Source organism: Rhamphochromis sp. 'chilingali', assembly GCF_963969265.1.
Source record: "Rhamphochromis sp. 'chilingali' genome assembly, chromosome: 10".
NCBI classification, from domain to species: domain Eukaryota; kingdom Metazoa; phylum Chordata; class Actinopteri; order Cichliformes; family Cichlidae; genus Rhamphochromis; species Rhamphochromis sp. 'chilingali'.
Genome location: NC_137937.1, coordinates 30948862 through 30967652, shown reverse-complemented (window position 1 = coordinate 30967652; position 18791 = coordinate 30948862). Strand labels below are relative to the sequence as shown.

The 18791-nt window shown below is 37.9% G+C and overlaps 2 protein-coding genes across 7 annotated transcripts in view; one reads left to right on the top strand and one right to left on the bottom strand.

Annotated features, from left to right (window-relative positions):
- The window catches only part of LOC308403702 (uncharacterized protein), a 31449-nt gene that overhangs the window by 11197 nt on the left and 1461 nt on the right, over window positions 1-18791 (top strand). The window contains exons 17-23 of one of the 5 annotated variants that reach the window (XR_013972960.1): window positions 564-656; window positions 852-974; window positions 1326-1489; window positions 1789-1839; window positions 2034-2095; window positions 2456-2541; window positions 3057-3175. Coding sequence is in view for 3 of the 5 variants with exons in the window: in XM_080893363.1 (XP_080749489.1) it covers window positions 564-656; window positions 852-974; window positions 1326-1489; window positions 1789-1839; window positions 2034-2095; window positions 2383-2498 (609 nt within the window). In the remaining 2 variants the exon portion in view is untranslated. Of the gene's footprint in view, window positions 1-563; window positions 657-851; window positions 975-1325; window positions 1613-1788; window positions 1840-2033; window positions 2097-2382; window positions 2542-3056; window positions 3176-17265; window positions 17326-18791 lie in introns of those variants that run through there. The other 4 variants (XM_080893363.1, XR_013972961.1, XM_080893364.1 and 1 more) reach the window with 4 other exon arrangements.
- fam47e (family with sequence similarity 47 member E) lies at window positions 3889-8682 on the bottom strand. 2 transcript variants are annotated; one of them, XM_080893367.1, is made up of 4 exons: window positions 8557-8682; window positions 4633-4960; window positions 4387-4512; window positions 3889-4028 (listed from the first exon to the last, which is right to left on the bottom strand). In XM_080893367.1, exons 1-3 carry the CDS (start codon window positions 8589-8591, stop codon window positions 4390-4392), a joined length of 486 nt encoding a protein of 161 aa, XP_080749493.1. In that variant the 5' UTR covers window positions 8592-8682; the 3' UTR covers window positions 3889-4028; window positions 4387-4389. The 2 variants fall into 2 exon arrangements, with proteins under 2 accessions (XP_080749493.1, XP_080749494.1); XM_080893368.1 differs by lacking the exon at window positions 4387-4512 and having other exon boundaries at window positions 3896-4028; window positions 4719-4960.

The window sequence follows — 18791 nt, the reverse complement described above, 5'->3', positions numbered from 1 at the left end:
CCTTCCAAGCAAGCCATACTTGTTCAGCTTTCTTCAATAGTCATGCACCGGAACATTTAACATGCTAACTGGCCTGTAGAGTTGGAGAGGTAGCTTTTGGGTTTTTTCCTAATTCTCTGAGCAATGCGCAGTCTGATGTTGCTGGGGTATCCATTCATGGGACGATTTTGGCATTGTGTTAATTAAACAGCTGAATGCACCAGACCAAGCTGCCAAAATTCTGGTTTTATACAGGTGTTCAAGTCTGATGATTAGAAAATCCAGTGCATTTTGATTAGTAGCACCTGGCTGACTCTTATGGAAGCAGTACATAATCTTCCCCATTTACATGATGGGCCCACATGCTTCTGTTAATGTTCATTATCCTTTTTAAATAAAAATTAATTAAAAGATTCTACAATTGGTAGCATCATACTTTCCTGTTTCCCAAAGAATAATTGTGTTCCTTTTGAATTAAAAGTTCAAAATTTTATAGAGACAAGTATAAAAAGGAACTTTGTCAGTCCTCTTGTATCTCTGTTTGTGTCCCAGTGTGACCGCAGTTTCTTTTTGTATTTCAAAAGATGTCGGAGAGCTTTGCAAACTGTCAGGATTTTATCCAGCTGCGGGAGCAGGAATATTTCCGCTTAAAACTCCACCATGCCCTCCACTTGAAGGTAAAGCTGTTCTACATAATTAGTAGGACAGAGCTTTTTTATAATCAAGAATATGCTGTATTCTATGTCTGTGTATAGAAAAAAACACAATAAGTGCTCAATGCTAAGGTTCTCAGCTGTGTGTTAGGCTAGGCTATAATTTTTAAATATTGCACATCTTTCAGTGGGAGACATGACCACATTTGTTTTCTGTAGGAGCTCCAAGGTCAAAATCTGCACACAGCTCTGAAAGTGTGTCCACCTGATCTGGACTCCCTGATCCCATCTGCACACACTGCTCCACCTTCCTCCCAGCATGCCTTCAACGCCAAGATCAAGGTACAGTGAGAAACTCCCTATATCTCGCCTATCCCTCCTGCTTTCAGTCTGTCAAGTGCTTGTGTGAATCATTTTATTTGGCTGTACAGACACAAGACATCTGCTCAGCCTTTGAATTGCATTCCTGGAGCTGGGAAAGAAAACAGACTGTAAATAATTTCAACACAGGGTTGAAATGCTATTTGTGTTGGACTGCGGAGACAGTTTTATGTGTTTTTATTGATTTAATTCAGATAAAAGAAGACTGTCCCATATATTTTGATTTCACTGTTAAAAATGAACATTTTAATAAATATATTACCAAATATCACTTCATTTACATTGTCATGCACATCTTTTTGGCTGCTGAAGTCAAGGAGGCAGCTGGAGAGCCCCACTTGTGAGCTCAGATCTCTTGACAAAATCCTGAGAGGAGGGATTTTGGAGAACCCTGGACCACACACCGATAACAGCACCACTGGCAGCAGCTTCCACAGGAGGAGGTCTGCACCAGAGAGAGTACACAGAACCGCATTGTACGTCTGGCTCAGTTCCCACACACCCCAAGCATTAGCTTTATTCTTAGGCCGACTTAGGTCACATATGGAAATCATGTGATATTTCTAAGTGAGCAAGAAATCATAGATGAGCCCTACGTGGTGAGTGCTTTCACTGACCACACAGTTTCAAAGTCTATGTTGTAATATAAAATGTAAAAAAATTGCCTTTTATCATTCAAATGCTTGTATGTACCCAAATTTCTGCTGTACTCTCATACGCTCTTGTTATATCTCACTTTACCCATATTGTAATATTTCTTTTGTCTGTGACGCAGAACTGATCATTGCGATACTGGCTACAAACTGAGGAGAAATACCTTCAGCAGGTAGGGAAAGTGCCCCTTGTTTTTGTTTTTCTAAATATTTTGCATGACTTTGTGAGTGTGACTTGCCCTAAGGCTGTGAGATGATCCCACCATATAGCCATGTGACCTGTTACCTCTCATGAAAGGTCCTGCAGTGTGCTACAGGCCTGTAAAGCAATGTAATAAATCTCTGTTTGCACACACACTGTGTACAGCGAGCTATGTTTCCTGAAGACAGCTGAACCAGATGAGAAAATAATCAAGTCCTTCAGTCAGAGTGAGTTTCATAAGCAGTTTTTATTTAATATATCTAATTTCTTATTACTAAGCATTAATTTATTTTATTTTAATTTAATTTTAGACCTGCAACAGTTTCTTATCACTATTAATTGGTCTTGGTTGTTGTTTGGTTAAATACGCAGGTTTTTTTAAGTTACTGAACAAGAAAATCATCAAGAAAATATTTAATAGATAGTTTAATAGATAACTCTAGATAATGCAAGATAGAGCAGTTTAATAAAATAAGATTTGGTTTAAATCTGTAACAGACACTCTGCTTTTTAGGCAATTTTATATTAATACCAGAGACTGCAGTGAGGGATACTTCCTCACCACCGCTACTCTCACTGGGTCGCAGGTCACCAGTCCACTCTCTCCTGACCTCTGACCCCAACAACTAACAGAGACACGTCAAAATGCTTCTGAACCCCTCTTCTTTTATCAGTAAGTTCTTAAAGTTCTTAATGATCACAACTGAGCAAAACTGAGGTCATTCAGACAGTAGTCAGGAACAAACCAAACTGATTTGAACACTTTTACTTTGAAAACTGTTTCCTGCTGTTGATGATAGTTACAGTTACATTGTTTTAAAAAACATGTTACAAGCATTGTTCACTCTACATCGATATCATGACATGAGTCAACTGTTTGTACAGATTGAGTCATTTATAGTTTATTCTTTTACTGGAGAGATCAAGGCAACCATTTCAGAGTCTTTGAATGTGTAGGAAAGGCTGAATAACATCAACAAGAAGAGTCATGTAGTTAAAGGTAAGTCAGTAACAGATGAAAAGACTTTTAGGTGTGACAGCAGCTGAAATCCAGTTCTGCGTTAAAGGCTATTACACTTGTCCTTTAGCATCTCACAGCATCTCATGCTTAACATTCCATTGTGTTTCTGATTGATCATAATCTGTCAAATATCATACCTTTATGTTTTTTTCTTTTTTGTCTTACAGATGCCTCATTTTTCAAAGGTCACAAGAATGAACTCTGACAGCAGAAAGTTTTGAAAAAACAAGAATTTCACTCACATGTACTGTACCAGTGTACCTCCACATGTGATGTGACAATAAAAGTGATTTGATTTGATTTGATTGATTTGAAAAAACAATCAGCTGTATTATCATGTTTAAATAAAGTGCTTGAAAAATGTGAAGTCTCTTAATAATTATTTTATTCATAGCATAGATTTATAATAAATTTACAATAAAAGCTGTGATTCAAGTAGTTGGGACACATGCTGCCCATACAGTACATCTAGTACAGTTCCAGCTGCTTTTAGGGACTCTGGAAATCTTCTGCCATCCTTTGTTTATAAGCACTACTTAATTATCCATATTTCCTTTATATGATAACAAATATACACACCTCTTGTTATTGATCTTTATCTTACTCTTCAAAAAAAGGAGATTCTTTAGAAATAAAGTCATACTTAAACACCCTTGTCCTTTGTATCCTCTTGAGCTTTTTCCATATACAAACGATGTGGACCTACCACACAGAGGTCTTTAAATCCAAATATTTTGTATCCTCTTCACTCTTGATGGTTTGTGTTACTTGCCATGAAACCAGCTGTTTGTTACGTTAGACGGGAAAGGACGATGGGTTTTCTTGAGATTTGTGCCAGATCCAAGTCCCCATTCTATCTCTTGTTTACATTTTAGTTCAGCTACTTGGACCTGTTGCCAGACTCTTGAATTTGTTTATTTTTGCACGTAACTGTTTTTTTCCTCCCCAAGTAAAAGATATCAAAATTTATATTTCACTTATATTTGTGATCTGTACTGAATTTTGTTCTTGCTTTGGAAATATGAATAGCCTTCCTGGTTGGGATTTTATACAAAAACCTGAGAAGTTGCTGTGTGCTTGAATGGGCACAATTGGTGGCAAACAGACTTGAAGGAGGAGCACCATCAGAAGCATTCATCCTGCAAAAGTCAAACATAAGTATCATGTCATTATAATAGTTATTTTGTAACTTCTGCGAAACAGTAATGTGCTCTCTTGTTAGTTTGTTATCTCAAACTGAAAAGTTTGAGATAACAAACCTTTTACCAGGAAGGCAGACTATCTCCTGAAAACTATACTTTGATGTCCTTAATTGTGTTCAGTTTTACTGAGACCAACTGGTCTCTCTTGATACTCTTTATATGTGTTTTTTTTATTATATAGAAGGGTTTCTTGGAGTTGGATTTTGGACATCGTGACTTCTCTGCATTTAAGCAGAGAAGTCATGTTGGGCATTACTAAAATAGCCAGGTATTTCTAAGCTGCGTGTGTACCTACATTTTAAGTTTGGCTGTTTCCTGTTTTGACCTCCTCCTCTGCGAGGTCTTCTGAAGGTGCAGGAAGTGCAGAGGCATTGCTCACACTCAAATCTGGGTCCAAAACAGCCACCACCCGATTAAATAACTAGAGAACAATAAGACCATGTAAATATGTTTTAACACAGTGTGAAGGTATTTGCCTTCATTCAGGCATCATTTATCTGCCTAACCTGAAGCTATGTCATTCTGGCATAGAGGAGCTTACTTCAGGAGTCAGGTGATCCTTATAGTGAGGGTACATAGCCAGAGGGTGCTGCTTGAGTTTTTCCTCTACAGAAGCGACATACGTACTGCGAATCTGCTTCTGGATCATCTGCTTTGAGAAGCAGGCATGCTCTTTAGAGATGCTCTTTCTAGGCGTTTGACTGGAGTTGTGCTCTTGAGTCCCCGGGAAAATAAGAGGTGAGACTCCTGTGTAGACCCCAGGTGTCACTGATGAGCAGAGACTGGTGTTTGTGAAACGCCAACACCTGATAGATGACAGCTTGTTATCCGGGGCTTTAAGATACTTTGCTTGCAACCTTTCCCTGTACCTGGGGATTTAGAGAAACGTAAAAACTTTGTGAAACAACATGAATACAACCCAGTAAAAGCGAATTTGTGTTGTTCAGAGAAACAAAAGCAGATATATCAAAGCAGACACTCATTGTGCATTTCCTGCTGAACAACACAGATATTTTTCTAGAAGCTGTTTTTCATATTCTGTTAAGAAGAAGGTTGAAAATGTGCAATTTATATATATCACAACAGCAGTTGTGACAGAAGTGTTTGCCCCTTTCCTATTTTTTTGTATGTTTGTCACAATTAAATGTTTCAAATCATAGAATTTAAATATTGGACAAAGATAGCACAAGTAAACACAAAATGCAGTTTCTAAATCGCGGTGTTTATCATTAACCTCCTATGACCTGGTGTCCACATAGGTGGACATCACATTTTGGGTTGTCTAGAACAAAATACTAAATTTTGCTCTACAAGGGCCTGATATCCACTTACAAGGACATTATACTGCCAATGTCCTATCGAAATTTAAAGCGAATGTCCTCATATGTGGATCTTATTTTTCTCAGAAACAAAAATCAGGTAAAAAAAAAAAAAAAATCGCGTAACTCTTTGTTTTTATATTCATCAGGTCCCAGTCAGCCCAAATAGCAAAGAGAAATTAAAGTCAAAGTCCTGACCTGAATGCAACTGAGATACTGTGGCATGACCTTAAAAAGGCGGTTCATGCTTGAAAACCCTCCATCATGGCTGAATTACAACAATTCTGCAGAGATAAGTGGGCCAAAATTCCTTCTCAGTGCTGAAAAAGACTCTTTCACAGTTGTTGCTGCTAAGTTGGCCCAACCAGTTACTAGATTTGGGGGGCATGTAGGTTTAGATATTGTTTTCTCCCTTAATACTGTCATTCAGAAATTGAATATTTTAATTACGGTACTTGTGTTGTCTTTGTCTAATATTTAAATATTTTGGATAATTTGAAACATTTTTGTGTGACAAACATACAAAAAATAGGAAATCAGGAAGTGATGGTGGAGAGGAAGATGCTCTTTTTAACAGGAAGAAACATCAAGCAGAAGGAGGAAGTGAATGGAAAGACACAATGTATAAAACACTCTCATAGTCTATGAGAGAATGCTGTAGTGGGAGTGGAGAATAAAAGACATGCAGTGCATCGTGGGAAATCTCCCAGCAGCCTGACTGTATAGAAGCCTAACTAAGGCATGGTTCAGACTCACTTAATCTAGCCCTACCTATAAGCTTTAAAACAAAAACTAAAAGTAGGTAACGTCTGTCTCCTGATCATAGACAGATAGCTCGTTCCACAGGAAAGGAGCGTGGCAAGTGAAGGCTCTGCCTCCCATTCTACTTTTAGGAGCTTTTCTAAAGTTTGGTAATGTGAAGTCTTTAATATGTCATGGAGCCTGGTCCTTCAGGAATGAAACTTTTTTTTTTTTTTAATTAAAGTGTCTCATCATGTAAGCAGACACTTTTTGTGTATTTGAAAAGGTAACATGCTTCTGCTTCACATACTTGCACTCTGTTCTCTGAGTTGTCTTTATATTTACCTCTGCCAGCTAGACACTTATGTAGTCTGTACTAACTCCCATGTCCTTCTTTATCTGCTCAAATGATAAAATGGTTTACTTTTTTTAAAAAGGCTTGATAGTTTATTTATTTATTTAATTATTATTATTATTTGCTGGAATGGAATTCAACAAAATGTTCTTGTGTTTAGACTTTTTGATACTGCAAAAACATTCTCCTACATGAACACCCTTATCTGTCTTTCCAAACTTTTGGCAGTAGCAATATCATATTTTGTAGCATAGCGCAGTTTAAAGCAAGTTCAAGTTTCAGATTCTTACTGAGGGAAATTGGAGTAGTCTGGTGTATGACTTTTACCAGTTTCAGATATATTATGCTACAGTCTGCAAAGAAAGCAATGTTTACTTCTGGTAGTGTGACCTTTATAAGCTTTCCAAGGGTATTATTAGTTGTATGACAACTGTATTCATCACCTTTGTTAACTAAGAGTCTCCTTGGTTGTTCAGATCTTTATGAAAAATTCAGGTGAGGAGTGTCCGAGTTAATGTGCCATAACATTTGCATGATGTCTACAGAGACAATATATGCGAAAATCTATCAACAAAGACGGTGTTAGTATATCTTGTTGGGGATTAAAAATCTTATTTTGGGACATAGCCAGCAAACTTTTCAAGCACTCTCTATCTAACTTGAAAAAATGTTATTGTTTATTTATTAATTCTTGTGGCATGCCAGCATTTAATCCTTTTACCCGCTTAAGAACAGTGGCATTATATTTTGTTATTTGTGTTTCTCTAGTTCCCTTAGATTACCTGCAGACTGGTGTTGTCTTATTATTTATTCTGTACTGTGTTCTCAATCTCAGAGATATTGAAATTCTTAACCAGGGTAAAGCGTCCAGCTGTGTCGCCTCTCTCTCAGCAGCATAATGGCATACATCAACCCCCCCCCCCCCCCCCCCCCCCCACTTACATGCACATCTCTCATCCTTTAGAATATAAATAAAGATATAAATAAAGCAGCTCAGTGACAATTTTAAATAGCACTCTTTCCATGTGTGCGGTGATGTAGAGTACCATGTTTGTCTTCTCTAGTCCTGCCTCTCCCTTTTCCTCTTCCTCATCTGAATTCTATGTATTTCTCAAGTCTCCTCATCCCTGCCCTCATACTTGTTCAGGTTAGGTGGGCAAACACAGGAAGTAGGTCTAAGAGGCAGCATCAGTGATGGTGAACAATATGTGGACATCATATTTTGGGTTGTCTAGACCAAAATACTAAATTTTGCTCTACAAGGACCTGATATCCACTTACAAGGACCGTATACTGCTACTGTTCTATCAAAATTTAAAACGAATGTCCTCATATGTGGATCAAATTTTTCTCAGATACAAAAATCAGGTTAAAAAAGAATCTGGTAATTCTTTGTTTTTACATTCATCAGGTCCCAATCAACCCAAATAGCAAAGAGAAATTAGGAGGTTAAACCAGTGCAATGGTCTGAAAAGTAAAAATGAAATAGGTATTAGAAATGCACACATAAAATACTGCCAATAATACAACTAGGAAAAATGCTCTTTGAAGCAAATTGTCCCTCAAGCGTAGAAGCAAAATATGAGTAGGAAATTAGTATTTTATGTAACTGTCCTATTGTAGCCATTTTATAATATTATATTTTATTGTTGAACCTATGTGAGATGGAGTTAAATTCATTAGATAAGCCCTTATGTTACTTATACGGTGTTTTATACGCATAAGGTTACTCAGCATATAAATTAACTGGAGCATGCAGGCCTGCTGCACTGCAATACAACATTAGCATAAAGCTGAAATAATTTTACTTTTAGATGAGTAAATGCATTTATTGCTGTTTGCCAGAAATAAAGCAGTCTGAAAGGGGATGTTATGTATTAGTTCGATTTCTATTTACAAGTAACATTAGTTAACACTATTACATTACAAGTACATCTTTTTAGACAGTGCAATGACACTTCTCTTAGCAGTGGTTAAAAAGGGCGAATGCAAATATTTTCTTGTAAATAAAAGAAAAAGTACAGTAAAAAAAAAAAATTAAGTGACTTACCAAGGAAAAACTGGTTGTTTGGTTTTAGACTCCATCTTCGTAAATATTATCTGTTAATGAGTTTTGGAAAACCCCACGAAAAACAAGCGTTACGTTTGCTGACTCGTGACGTTCGACGGCGGTTTGTTACTCAGTAACTATGGTAACAGCGGAAGCCGCAAAAACTCTAGTTAATTTGCTAAAACTGCTAATTTTCATATGAAAGGAACCCAGGTTAAAATAACTTTTGCTTTCATTATGTCTCCGCTGTGTCACATTTAAGGTGTACAGCAAACAAGTACCGACGAGTATTTGTTTATTTTACCGCCAAATCCAAATACCCAACCTATGTGTTTAATTTGCAGTGAGCGTGTTGCGGTGTTCAAAGGGAGGAGATCACAACTTTGTTCCCCAGTAGCAGGCAAAAAAAAGATGAAAATCAGAAACACTTGAATCACATTCTGGACAACAGCTTTATGGCCAATGTCTGCTTTCTGTACGACAGAAATAATAACTGAATAACCTAAATGTTTTACTACAGAGCCAAAACTGTCATTAACACTGTGTACATCTAAAGTCAAGCTTAACCTTCTTTTCGACTGAGTTGAGCAGAGGGTGCATTTTCCGACACTCCGCAAATGCATCTCATCACCGGCCCAAGTCGTGTGATGACTGATTTCATAGCGAAGTTGAAAGAGAAGCTTTCTGGTCGGTTACATGGACTCGTGGTGTTGTAACAGTGGGGGGCTTTGCGGTGAGCCCTTCCACTGACGAGTTTTGGACTGATGTCAACACCCACCAGTTTCCTAACATTAAGAAAGTAGTAGTCGTCATGCTCGTTATGTTTGGGTCGACATACACATGTGAATCAAGCTTTTCACGTACAAACTCGATAAAAAAAAAAAAGCAGCTGTCATTGTTCACTGATTGACAGTCCTCTTCACCATTGTCTTCAGTTTGCACTGACATCTTATAAGCCAAGTCGCTGCCTTATTCAGAAAAAGAAATGTCACTTGTCCCAGTAAGAATGCCAGTGTAACTAATCTACATATCAACATAATGTGGGTGTGTAACAAGCCATGCCTAATCAAAGGTGTTGATTTAAAACAAACCTATGTCCCCTCAGTGTGGATCAGTAGATGTTGTTTTCATATGTGCTACTGCAACTACAAAGTCAAACATATCTTTAGATACAACACACATCTCCAGTAGAGATAAGTTGCCTAAAATCCTTCTGTGTTTCCCAGGATACATTTGTACTTGACTCTTAAAGCATACTTTCCATATTTTTCTGCTAATGTGAGAAATTGTTCAGATTGTATAGAAATTAATGACAAAACCTGTTGTTTAGAAACATGGCTGTTGCTGCCGACTGCATTAAATCACATGTTGCTCCCTTCAGGCCTCATGAATTAGCTAATTAGCTCCAGTTTAGGTCCCCGGACTCTCCTGCTGTTTAAACATCAGGGAAAAGACTGCTGGGACAGAGAGACTTCTGTTTCCCCTCTTTGAGCTCTGATGATCCCTATTTATAGAAACAAACTGAGTTAGTAAGCTGTTCAAATGCAGTCAGTGAACTGTCTAATGCGCAGTTTCAGTTTTCTTTGCCAGCAACACAGTCCGCTTGAATGCAGCCATGTGACAGTGACACCAGAAACCTGCCTATGTTAAAATGTACACAGGTGCATACAGTACATGGCCCCTTTGCTGATGGAGCAGCACCTGGTGTGCTCATACTAAATTAAATTTGGTGCTGAAAGCAAGTACTTCTCCATAGACCTTTTGGCTGGAGCTATGTACCATCAGCTGATGGAAAAGGCAACCACTAGACTGGAACAAATTCTTAGCATTTAAAAACTGTGCTGGAATTTAAATGTCAGCAAGTATAGCGTTCAGTAAGACCAGTGTTGGAGCTGATACAGACTGTGAATGGGTTGTTTGTCACTTTAGACACGATGCATCAGCAGCAACACTGATCAGTAAGTGGTTGGTCATAAACATCTTATGCCTAGAGTTATAGCCGTAGGTAAAGTTTCACTTTTGCAACTCTGCTCCACCCAGAAGGTGTCCTAAAAGCTTTTTCTGCATACATCAGTCAGATTGAGTGGCATTCAGTGGACTGCAAAGGTCAAGTGTCAGGTCAGAGTGTCCTCTTCCTTCGTGCTTATGACCTGAGTTTTCTGTTGCATCAAGGGCGTAGATTTGGTTTTGGCATTGGTGGGGACGGACGATTCAACCACCGAACCCTGCCCTGTTTCTTTTTTTTTTCCTTTTTGTCTTTGCTTTTTGATAATAAAAAAAAAGGAGAAATATACTTGCCTACATATGCTATTCTACGTGCTTTTAAACCATTTAAAATTACAATTCATAGTTTTATATGTGAATTATATAATGTTAAGTTACTATTAAACAAATGACTAAGTATTTTATACTTTAGTTTACTTCAACCATATTTCATATAAATCAGATATCATACAAAAATAAAAATAGCTTAAAATACAGTCATGACAATAAAAGAATATGACTTTAAGGACTTAACAACATTACTTCAGTTATATTACACCAACATCTCTGATACATTAGCACTAAGGGAACACTGAATGACCTGGTGGTTTTTGTCCATAAAACTACTCATCTAAGATTACCACAAAGTAAAAGATCTCTTAGCAAAATTATGCAACATTTTAGGCACACTATTGCCCCTATCAAGTCAGTGAGCTGGGGTGTTTTACTCTAAACATGAACTACTGTTACAGCAACAGACATGGACTACTGGTGTCCCATACAACAACTCAGTCCACTATGTGAAGGAGCCAAACACATGCCTTCTCCTCTCATTAACTGAGATAAACTGCTGGCATATTTGTTTTACATCTATACTGTCCAGTCTCTCCTGGTGCACATGGTAACACGTTATTCATGGTTACATACAATTTTAGACTGATGTGGGCCAAAGCCTAAAACGATGTGCCGGAAGTTTGCTGTTCTCCCCGGTTCAGATATTTGAAGTTTGCACAGCTACATTCTCGCCTGAAAATTTTTTAAAGTTTATTTTGCAACCCAGAAAGAGTAATAAGAGGGGCACTGAAAAACGGGAGGGTTGGCATGTATTGCCTTGCATTGCCTGTAACGTTATTATGATGGACAGGTTTTATGAGTGAACTTGACTTTAAGTGACTTACAGGTTTCTTTGAAAAATACTTTCTTATATCCAGGTTCTTTTTGCTGCCATCCTCCTCCCCTGCTCGCAGCGCAGGATTGCCGCTGCTAAAACTAAACAGAGCTCCCTGAAAGGCACAGCCAATCACATTGGCCATATTTGTCACATGATATAGGACTCCAGTAGAGAACGTAATTTAACTCTTTCTGCACCGCTGGGTGAATGAGACGTTGACAGATCGCCTTTTTTTTTTTAAATTTCTATCTGTTTTCTTTTTCTTTACTCGAAGAGATTAAATTATTGGTGGGGACATGTCCCTTCCGTCCATGCCAAATCTACGCCCTTGTGTTGCATACAACAAAATTGTCACCCTTACTAATTTTTAGCATAGTTGTTGACTTTTGAACTTTCCAGTTTGTGTGTGGCATCACTGTGACACTGACAGCTTTGACCTGCTGTTGGCATTTACCTAAAATGTGTTTTTTACTTTTGTCTGTAAGTGCAACCAAGCTAACTGTAGTTGGCATCAGAATATTTTCCATGTTCCTATCTCAGACTTGAAGCACTACCTGTCTGTCTCAAGGGCAGGAAAATTCAGTCATCTCTGCCTTTTTAGGCCGCCTTTTACTTCTTTGAAAGTTGTATGTCTTATTTAGTTTCTAGTGCTGCTTTTAGGGGCTGCAAAGTCACTGAATACTGATTTCTTTCTTTCTTTCTTTCTTTCTTTCTTTCTTTCTTTCTTTCTTTCTTTCTTTCTTAACTGGGAACATATTTTCTTGTTTAATCTTTTGCCGGCAGTGAGGAAATTCTTGAAACCATATGCACTCTAAGTTTTACATGCTGCACCTTTATTCTCCAGAAGAATTTCCTTCCCATGCACTCGAACTTATCAAGTTGTTTGACAATGACCAATTGCACTGGCGTGAGTGGACATTGTCTGCAAAGAGCTCTCTAAATGGTTGGACGGAGATGGCCTGACTTTAGAAAGTTCAGCCCCATTTGGAAAAAAAAAAACGTCTTGGAGCAAACACTGGGATGTGGACCAGTGTGTCTACAGTATTTACACATTCAATCTTTAAGATACTGTGTGTGCTGTGATCTGTGAAAGAGTCATTTGTTATTACATTACTGAAACAAATCCTACTTTCATAAATTTATCTATAAACAAATCCAATACAATGGTGAAGTAATAATTCAGATGAATTGCTTAATTTTCTTTATTTTTTGGGAGGAGGGGGGTTATCTTGGCCAGATATGTCAAAAGTAAAAAGAACTGATTTTATTATTTGTTCGATTGCATGCATTTATATTTATTTTGTTTATTGCACAAATGCACAATAAAATAAAATTTAAAAAACAACAGGTCAACATTAACTTTCCTCCAGAGAGTTTCTATCTTTCATCAACGGGAATCGGAAAAGTACAATTGAGGGAAACTATTACAATAAATAGGAAATGTTGTTGTTTACAGTGAAATCAGAGGGGTTGCCAGCATGCTGGCTTTCCAGTTATAAAGTCTTTGCTGCCAATTTTAACAATGTTTTACAGCCTTTAGGATGTTGAGCAACCGTACAAAACAATACACCAAAGAGGATGTGCAAACCTCCCAACATGCTCTTTGTAAGGAGTACAATACATCTGTTGCACGATAGGTCATCGCTCATCTTCAGGGTCCTGTGGTCAAGGTCCTGTCAGCCTTTGAGGGAGTGAATTTCTCTGAACTTTACTCACACTTTGTCATATAACCACCTCCACATCTAAAGTAATGCTTTTAAAGCAGTGGTTACTGCTTTTTAATGGGAAAAAAACACTGACCATGCTATTTTTCTATATAAATATTTTTGTATTCATTTTTATATTGTTTTTAATGACACCTGTTTCCAGTTAGGCTGTATCTAAGAGAATACATAATTCAGGGTGCAAATGACAGTTAGTTTCAGCATGGATAAACACTGGAATTCACTTTCCATAAGTTGCTAATAAATTCATAAATTCAGTCAATAAATTGTAATAGGACAATTATTCATCACAGTCCCAAATCGCAGAGAGGCATTAGCAAATTGCTGATCAACAAGCTGAAATAATAAATGTCCTTATATTAATCAAGTTGTTCATTTTGCCTGGTATTAAATAATTTCTTATCACCCCTACAAAACAACTATCATTTTCCGCTGCCTTTCCAAGCCATCCTGCAGTCCCGCAACTTTTACTGAGTGAAACAGATTGTGGGCTGGATTTGTCAGACTATGCCTAAAGCACAATGCATACATTGTTGCATGACTTTCCTCTAAAGCCCAGAGACTAAGCCGGGTCAACTCAGTATATGTTTAAACCAGGTGAAAACTCACTGATTATTTCTCAGCCATTGTGATGTAATGTGAGAGAAGCGCCACCTTGAATTCTTAAATTAACGCTCTGGAACAAAGAGTCACTGGCTCCAGTTAACAAAACACATTAAGCTGAATGGTGGGAAATTAGCCACACCTAGGCAGACAAAGAAATACTGTGGTCAGTCCATCACTTAAACTCAGATGAGTAAATAAACTATGGTAACATACCATGAGAACACGCATTCATACAGTGAGAAAGGAAGATTGTCTCTTAGGTTGCACTACCTAGTAAAGTAAAAGTACTTTCATTACATTTTTTTTTAATTACTTTAAAAAAAATGTAAAACTGCATTAATTTGTCACTTTTTAAGGTGGAGCTAGTCCTGTGGTTTTTAACCTAGAAGTGTGGCGCTCTTCAGAGACTCAAAAACTACTCACTTAATCAATAGACTATTGATGTTTGATTGGAATTGTGTTGCCTGACCTTTCCTGCTGTGAACATGAAATCTCATGAGAAGTTTAAATGAAACTGAGTCTTTGGTGGAATTGCTAAAGCTGTATACTCACCAGTACACACATTTAGGAACTACTAGGTCCATGTTGAACAGTATTTCTATCTGAAAAATAGTCGAGTCAGAGTATTAAGTTGCAGAAAGCACCTAAAATACTTCAAAATTGTGTGCTTTCACTGCTGTACAGGACATTGTCTTTGATCTCTGTGTTGCTTCTTCAGCAGTTATTGGATTTCTTCTCCGATTACCTAACATTTATTTTTCCTGATACAGCGCACTTTCAGTCACTGTGAGTCCGTACAAAGAGAACGAGGAATGGATGAAATAAATTTAGTGTTCAGTCCTCTTCCCATAGTACTTTATGGCTCTGTTTGCATTAAATTACCTCCAGTGAAATTTTCCCAGCACTCCTCACAAGACCCCATGCCCACAACTATGCCTGTATATCACGGCTCGAGCCTTACAAAGGCTGTCTCTGCCTCGCTAGTATCATGACTTAATGTTTGGTACCAGGCTCCACTATGGTGCGGCCCTATGTCAGCTTATGTCAAGCAGTATTTACAGAAGGAGTTAATGGTGTTTCTGTTGTGTAGTTTTAAGGAGGGAGGTGCAGAATACAGATGATAAGATGTGCCTGGTGGATGGTGTGGTTGGTTTTTACTTTTTGAATCTACAGAAAGTACATCGTTTCTGTCAAGTAAAACTATACCGTGCTTCTATTTTTTTTAATAATTAAGAAAAGCTGCCTTCATTTTGTTTTATTACCAAGCAGCTTTAACATTGCCTGGGTTAACTAAACGGTTAACCATCTAACCATCTAAAAGCTCAAGTTATCTTTTTTTTTTTTTAAGATTATGTTTAAAGGGTGATGTAGACCATGCTGCTGTAGTGTTTAAGAAGTCCCTGATGGTTCTCACAGCGTAACAATGTTGTGTTTTTAAACAAACTGCCACAGCTTTGTTTACAGTTATTATAACGGAGTTTATCATTTTAGATTTGACATTTTACTCCATTCCAAATGAGAGTCTGGGGGATATTACTCCATCTTCTGAGAGGAAAACTGAAGATGAATAAAAACAAGGAAAGCAAATAAGATTCCTTTAAAATTCTTTCCAAACTCAAAATCACACTTTCTCAAATGTTGCATATGAAGCAAATTAAACCTAAAGTCTTTAGACCTTCAAGTATTCTAAAACATTTAGATTACTTGAACAGTTAAACTGTCATTTTACTCATGCTAGCATGACTAGTTTAGAGACTTCAGTGTATGGTAGACTGAAATATCCCAGCAATTTAATTAAGTTTACATTCGTGGCACCCATAGCATAAATAGCTTTGGTAATCTCCCCCAGTTTTCCTAGTTTTATTCGGTACAATATACTGACAACTACTGGTCCTCTGATTTCACATCAAGCTCAATCATCAAGTCACATTTCCATTTTTTTTCCCAATGTGTAATATCTGCAACATAACCAAAAGCATTTACATCAGCTCAATTCATCCATCCGCCCATTGTCTTAGCTGCTTATCAAGTTCAGGGTTGCAAGACGCAATAATTAGCACATAAAACCATACAAGGCTACCATACTGAACTAACAGGAACACAGTAAACGTCAGCATGTTAGCTAAAGTTATGAGGATGTTAGCATGCTGATGTTGGCATTTAGGACAGTCTTAGTTTTCCATTTACAACGGTCTTAGTTCAGACACACCTCTTTGTCCCTGTTTACACGTGAAGATATAACCTGCAGCTACTTTTGTGAAGTTGTGAGGGTGTTGGCTGTATTATTCGTACAGTGCTGCTGATGAATACACTGAAAATAAAATTCAGTCTAAAGACGTGAATCATTGTTTGCATACCGCCTGTGTTATCTGACACCTTCTTTATCGGCTAAGATGTGTTTACAATTGGCCTGTGAACAAATATGAGACAGGATTTACTCTTCAGCGGTGCCCATACTTGCAATAGAACCACACTTAATAACAACTTTCTGTTCACAATATGAGACTAAACAGGGGCCAAAGAGTGACTGACTCTAAACTGACTGACTCATTATAATTGTTGGGCGTGTGAGGTTGGTGACCTGAAGTTGTTCCCAGGAAACAATGTGAAGTGAAGTCCCGTTTCACCATGTAATCACGGACCAAGCTGCCTCTGCAGAATGACAGATACGTTCATAGAAGACTTTCTTTTCCAAAGTCATGAATGGCCATTTGTTTAAAAATAATAGGGCTTGCTGTTCAACCACATTTGAACTTTAGCCATGTCTTCAAAGCACAAACCAGAAGCTATTGGTGTAGCCCTGTGGATTGGGGGGGGGCTCAAAAATGTGTCAGAATACAGTGAATGATCTATGTGGGCAACAGACACTAGTTTGAAGAACTTGTCTGAAATTATTTACCCTACAGATAAGAGGCTTCTTGTTGGGGCATGTATAAATAGTTTCCTTTATCTCACCATAAGCCCCATTATTTGCATAAAACAGTTTTTTGTCAGCTTTCAAAGTTTGATGTCTTCTGCCTCCAACAAGTCCAGCAAGAAAAAAAAAAGACATCAGTGTCGCTCTGCTGACCGAACATAAAAAGAGACCATTACAAAGGTTGAACTGTTTTACCCCGCTTCACCCTCCCAGCCTTTCTTTTGGCAGAAACAATGTTGCAGCATTACTTGTTATCCTTCCCCCCTGATGATTTTCTGTAGCATTTTTTACTCCGCTTGTTTGAACAGATGCTGCCCCCTCCTGTAGCCCCCATCCTCTGGGATTGCCATGAGGCTCAGCACAATGAGGTAACACTCAATTTCATTAATGGTGAGAGTCCGGTCCAGTAAGTTCCTTCCACTAACAAACATCAAACAATGTATATCTCTTCCTAAGAAAAACCTGTGCTCTTTTGTCCTGTTTTATTTATGAATGGATTATGAAAAAGGCCGCTGCATGACCTTGCTCACCTTACAGGCTGTCCATTACTGCATAGACAGCCTTTTATAGCAGGGTGAATCCTAACCTGTTGGCCACCGACCAAACATCAAATAACATCTAATCAATAACAAACAGATTACTCAAGAGATTGGATCTCTTTCACAGGGGTCATTCAGATTTCACATTTATTGCAGAGAAGAGCTGCAACCACTGGGATAAATTTGTGAATGGGTGATTGAGCTGGGAAGCAGAGTCAGATTTAGCCAGGTTTTTCTTTTTAATGTGTAAACTGGTGTCTGCACTGGTATCTCCTTTACAGCTGGTGTTGCCTGTAAATAAGGGTGATGGTGGCTCACACTGGCCAGTCCTGTTTCAGCCTCATGCTGTTTTCATACTAAAGAAATGTCATCTCTGACCTTTTCTGATTAAAAACATCATCACATTTCATACAGACTCTGCTAGCACAAGGTCCATTTTGAGAAGAACGTTGTAAAATACCAAAAGACAAACATTAGAAAAACTACAGAAAACTTCAGGAAAACGTTGAGAAGAATCTTATTTTCACGAATTTCATCTGGTCATAACACATGGCTGAAAGTTTAACATATTTAAAGTGAGATTAGTCAACCCTCCTGGCATTGTTTTGCAACAAGTGCTACCTTTTTATCTCTGTCCCTACTTCCAGGACTAATTCATACATACATACAGAATCAGCATTCACATGAACAGATGTCATGTGAATACATGTACAGCAGTAGAAAAGGGTTTTAAAGTGCTGACACAAATTATTCAAGTGCAGCTGCAAAGTTCATGGCCCTGGAAAGTGATCAGTGTCCCCACAAATGTCATCATATTTTGAATGTTTAAAAATAGTAATTGGTGCAAAGCCCTGCATACTTAAAAACAACATGACCTTGTGTAAAACCAACTAAAAATGTATTCTGTAAAATACCAGTACATGTAGTGTGCCTTTACTGGAAGGAGCTTACTGAGAAAATAGGCCTTCAGGGCCTTTTGATGAAAAGTTGCTCAATTACCCTGTTTGTGGAACTGCACACACGTAAGCATAAGTATAATGTCATGGTCCCCTTACATTCCTGTTCAGAGAAAAAGGGTGTGACAATAAACTTCACATGTACGAGGCTGATCACAGAGTGTAAACAGTACTACATTAGGTAAATAGCAAGAGAGCATGCCAGGACAGCTTCTCATGATGGGTGGTTATCGAGCTCTAACATCTTAACTGTTAGAACAAGCATGAAGTGGGCCTGCACATTTATAAAATGGGCAATAATCCATTATGCATCAAGAAGGAGGTATGAAGAAATAACTC

What these genes read in the sequence shown, in the direction of transcription:
- fam47e (XM_080893367.1), bottom strand. Translation starts at nt 8,591, where the DNA reads ATGGAGTCTAAAACCAAACAACCAGTTTTTCCTTG. An exon ending in AAACAACCAGTTTTTCCTTG is followed by an intron (nt 4,961 to 8,556) that starts GTAAGTCACTTA and finishes CTAAATCCCCAG; the next exon opens with GTACAGGGAAAGGTTGCAAG. An exon ending in AGGATCACCTGACTCCTGAA is followed by an intron (nt 4,513 to 4,632) that starts GTAAGCTCCTCT and finishes ATTGTTCTCTAG; the next exon opens with TTATTTAATCGGGTGGTGGC.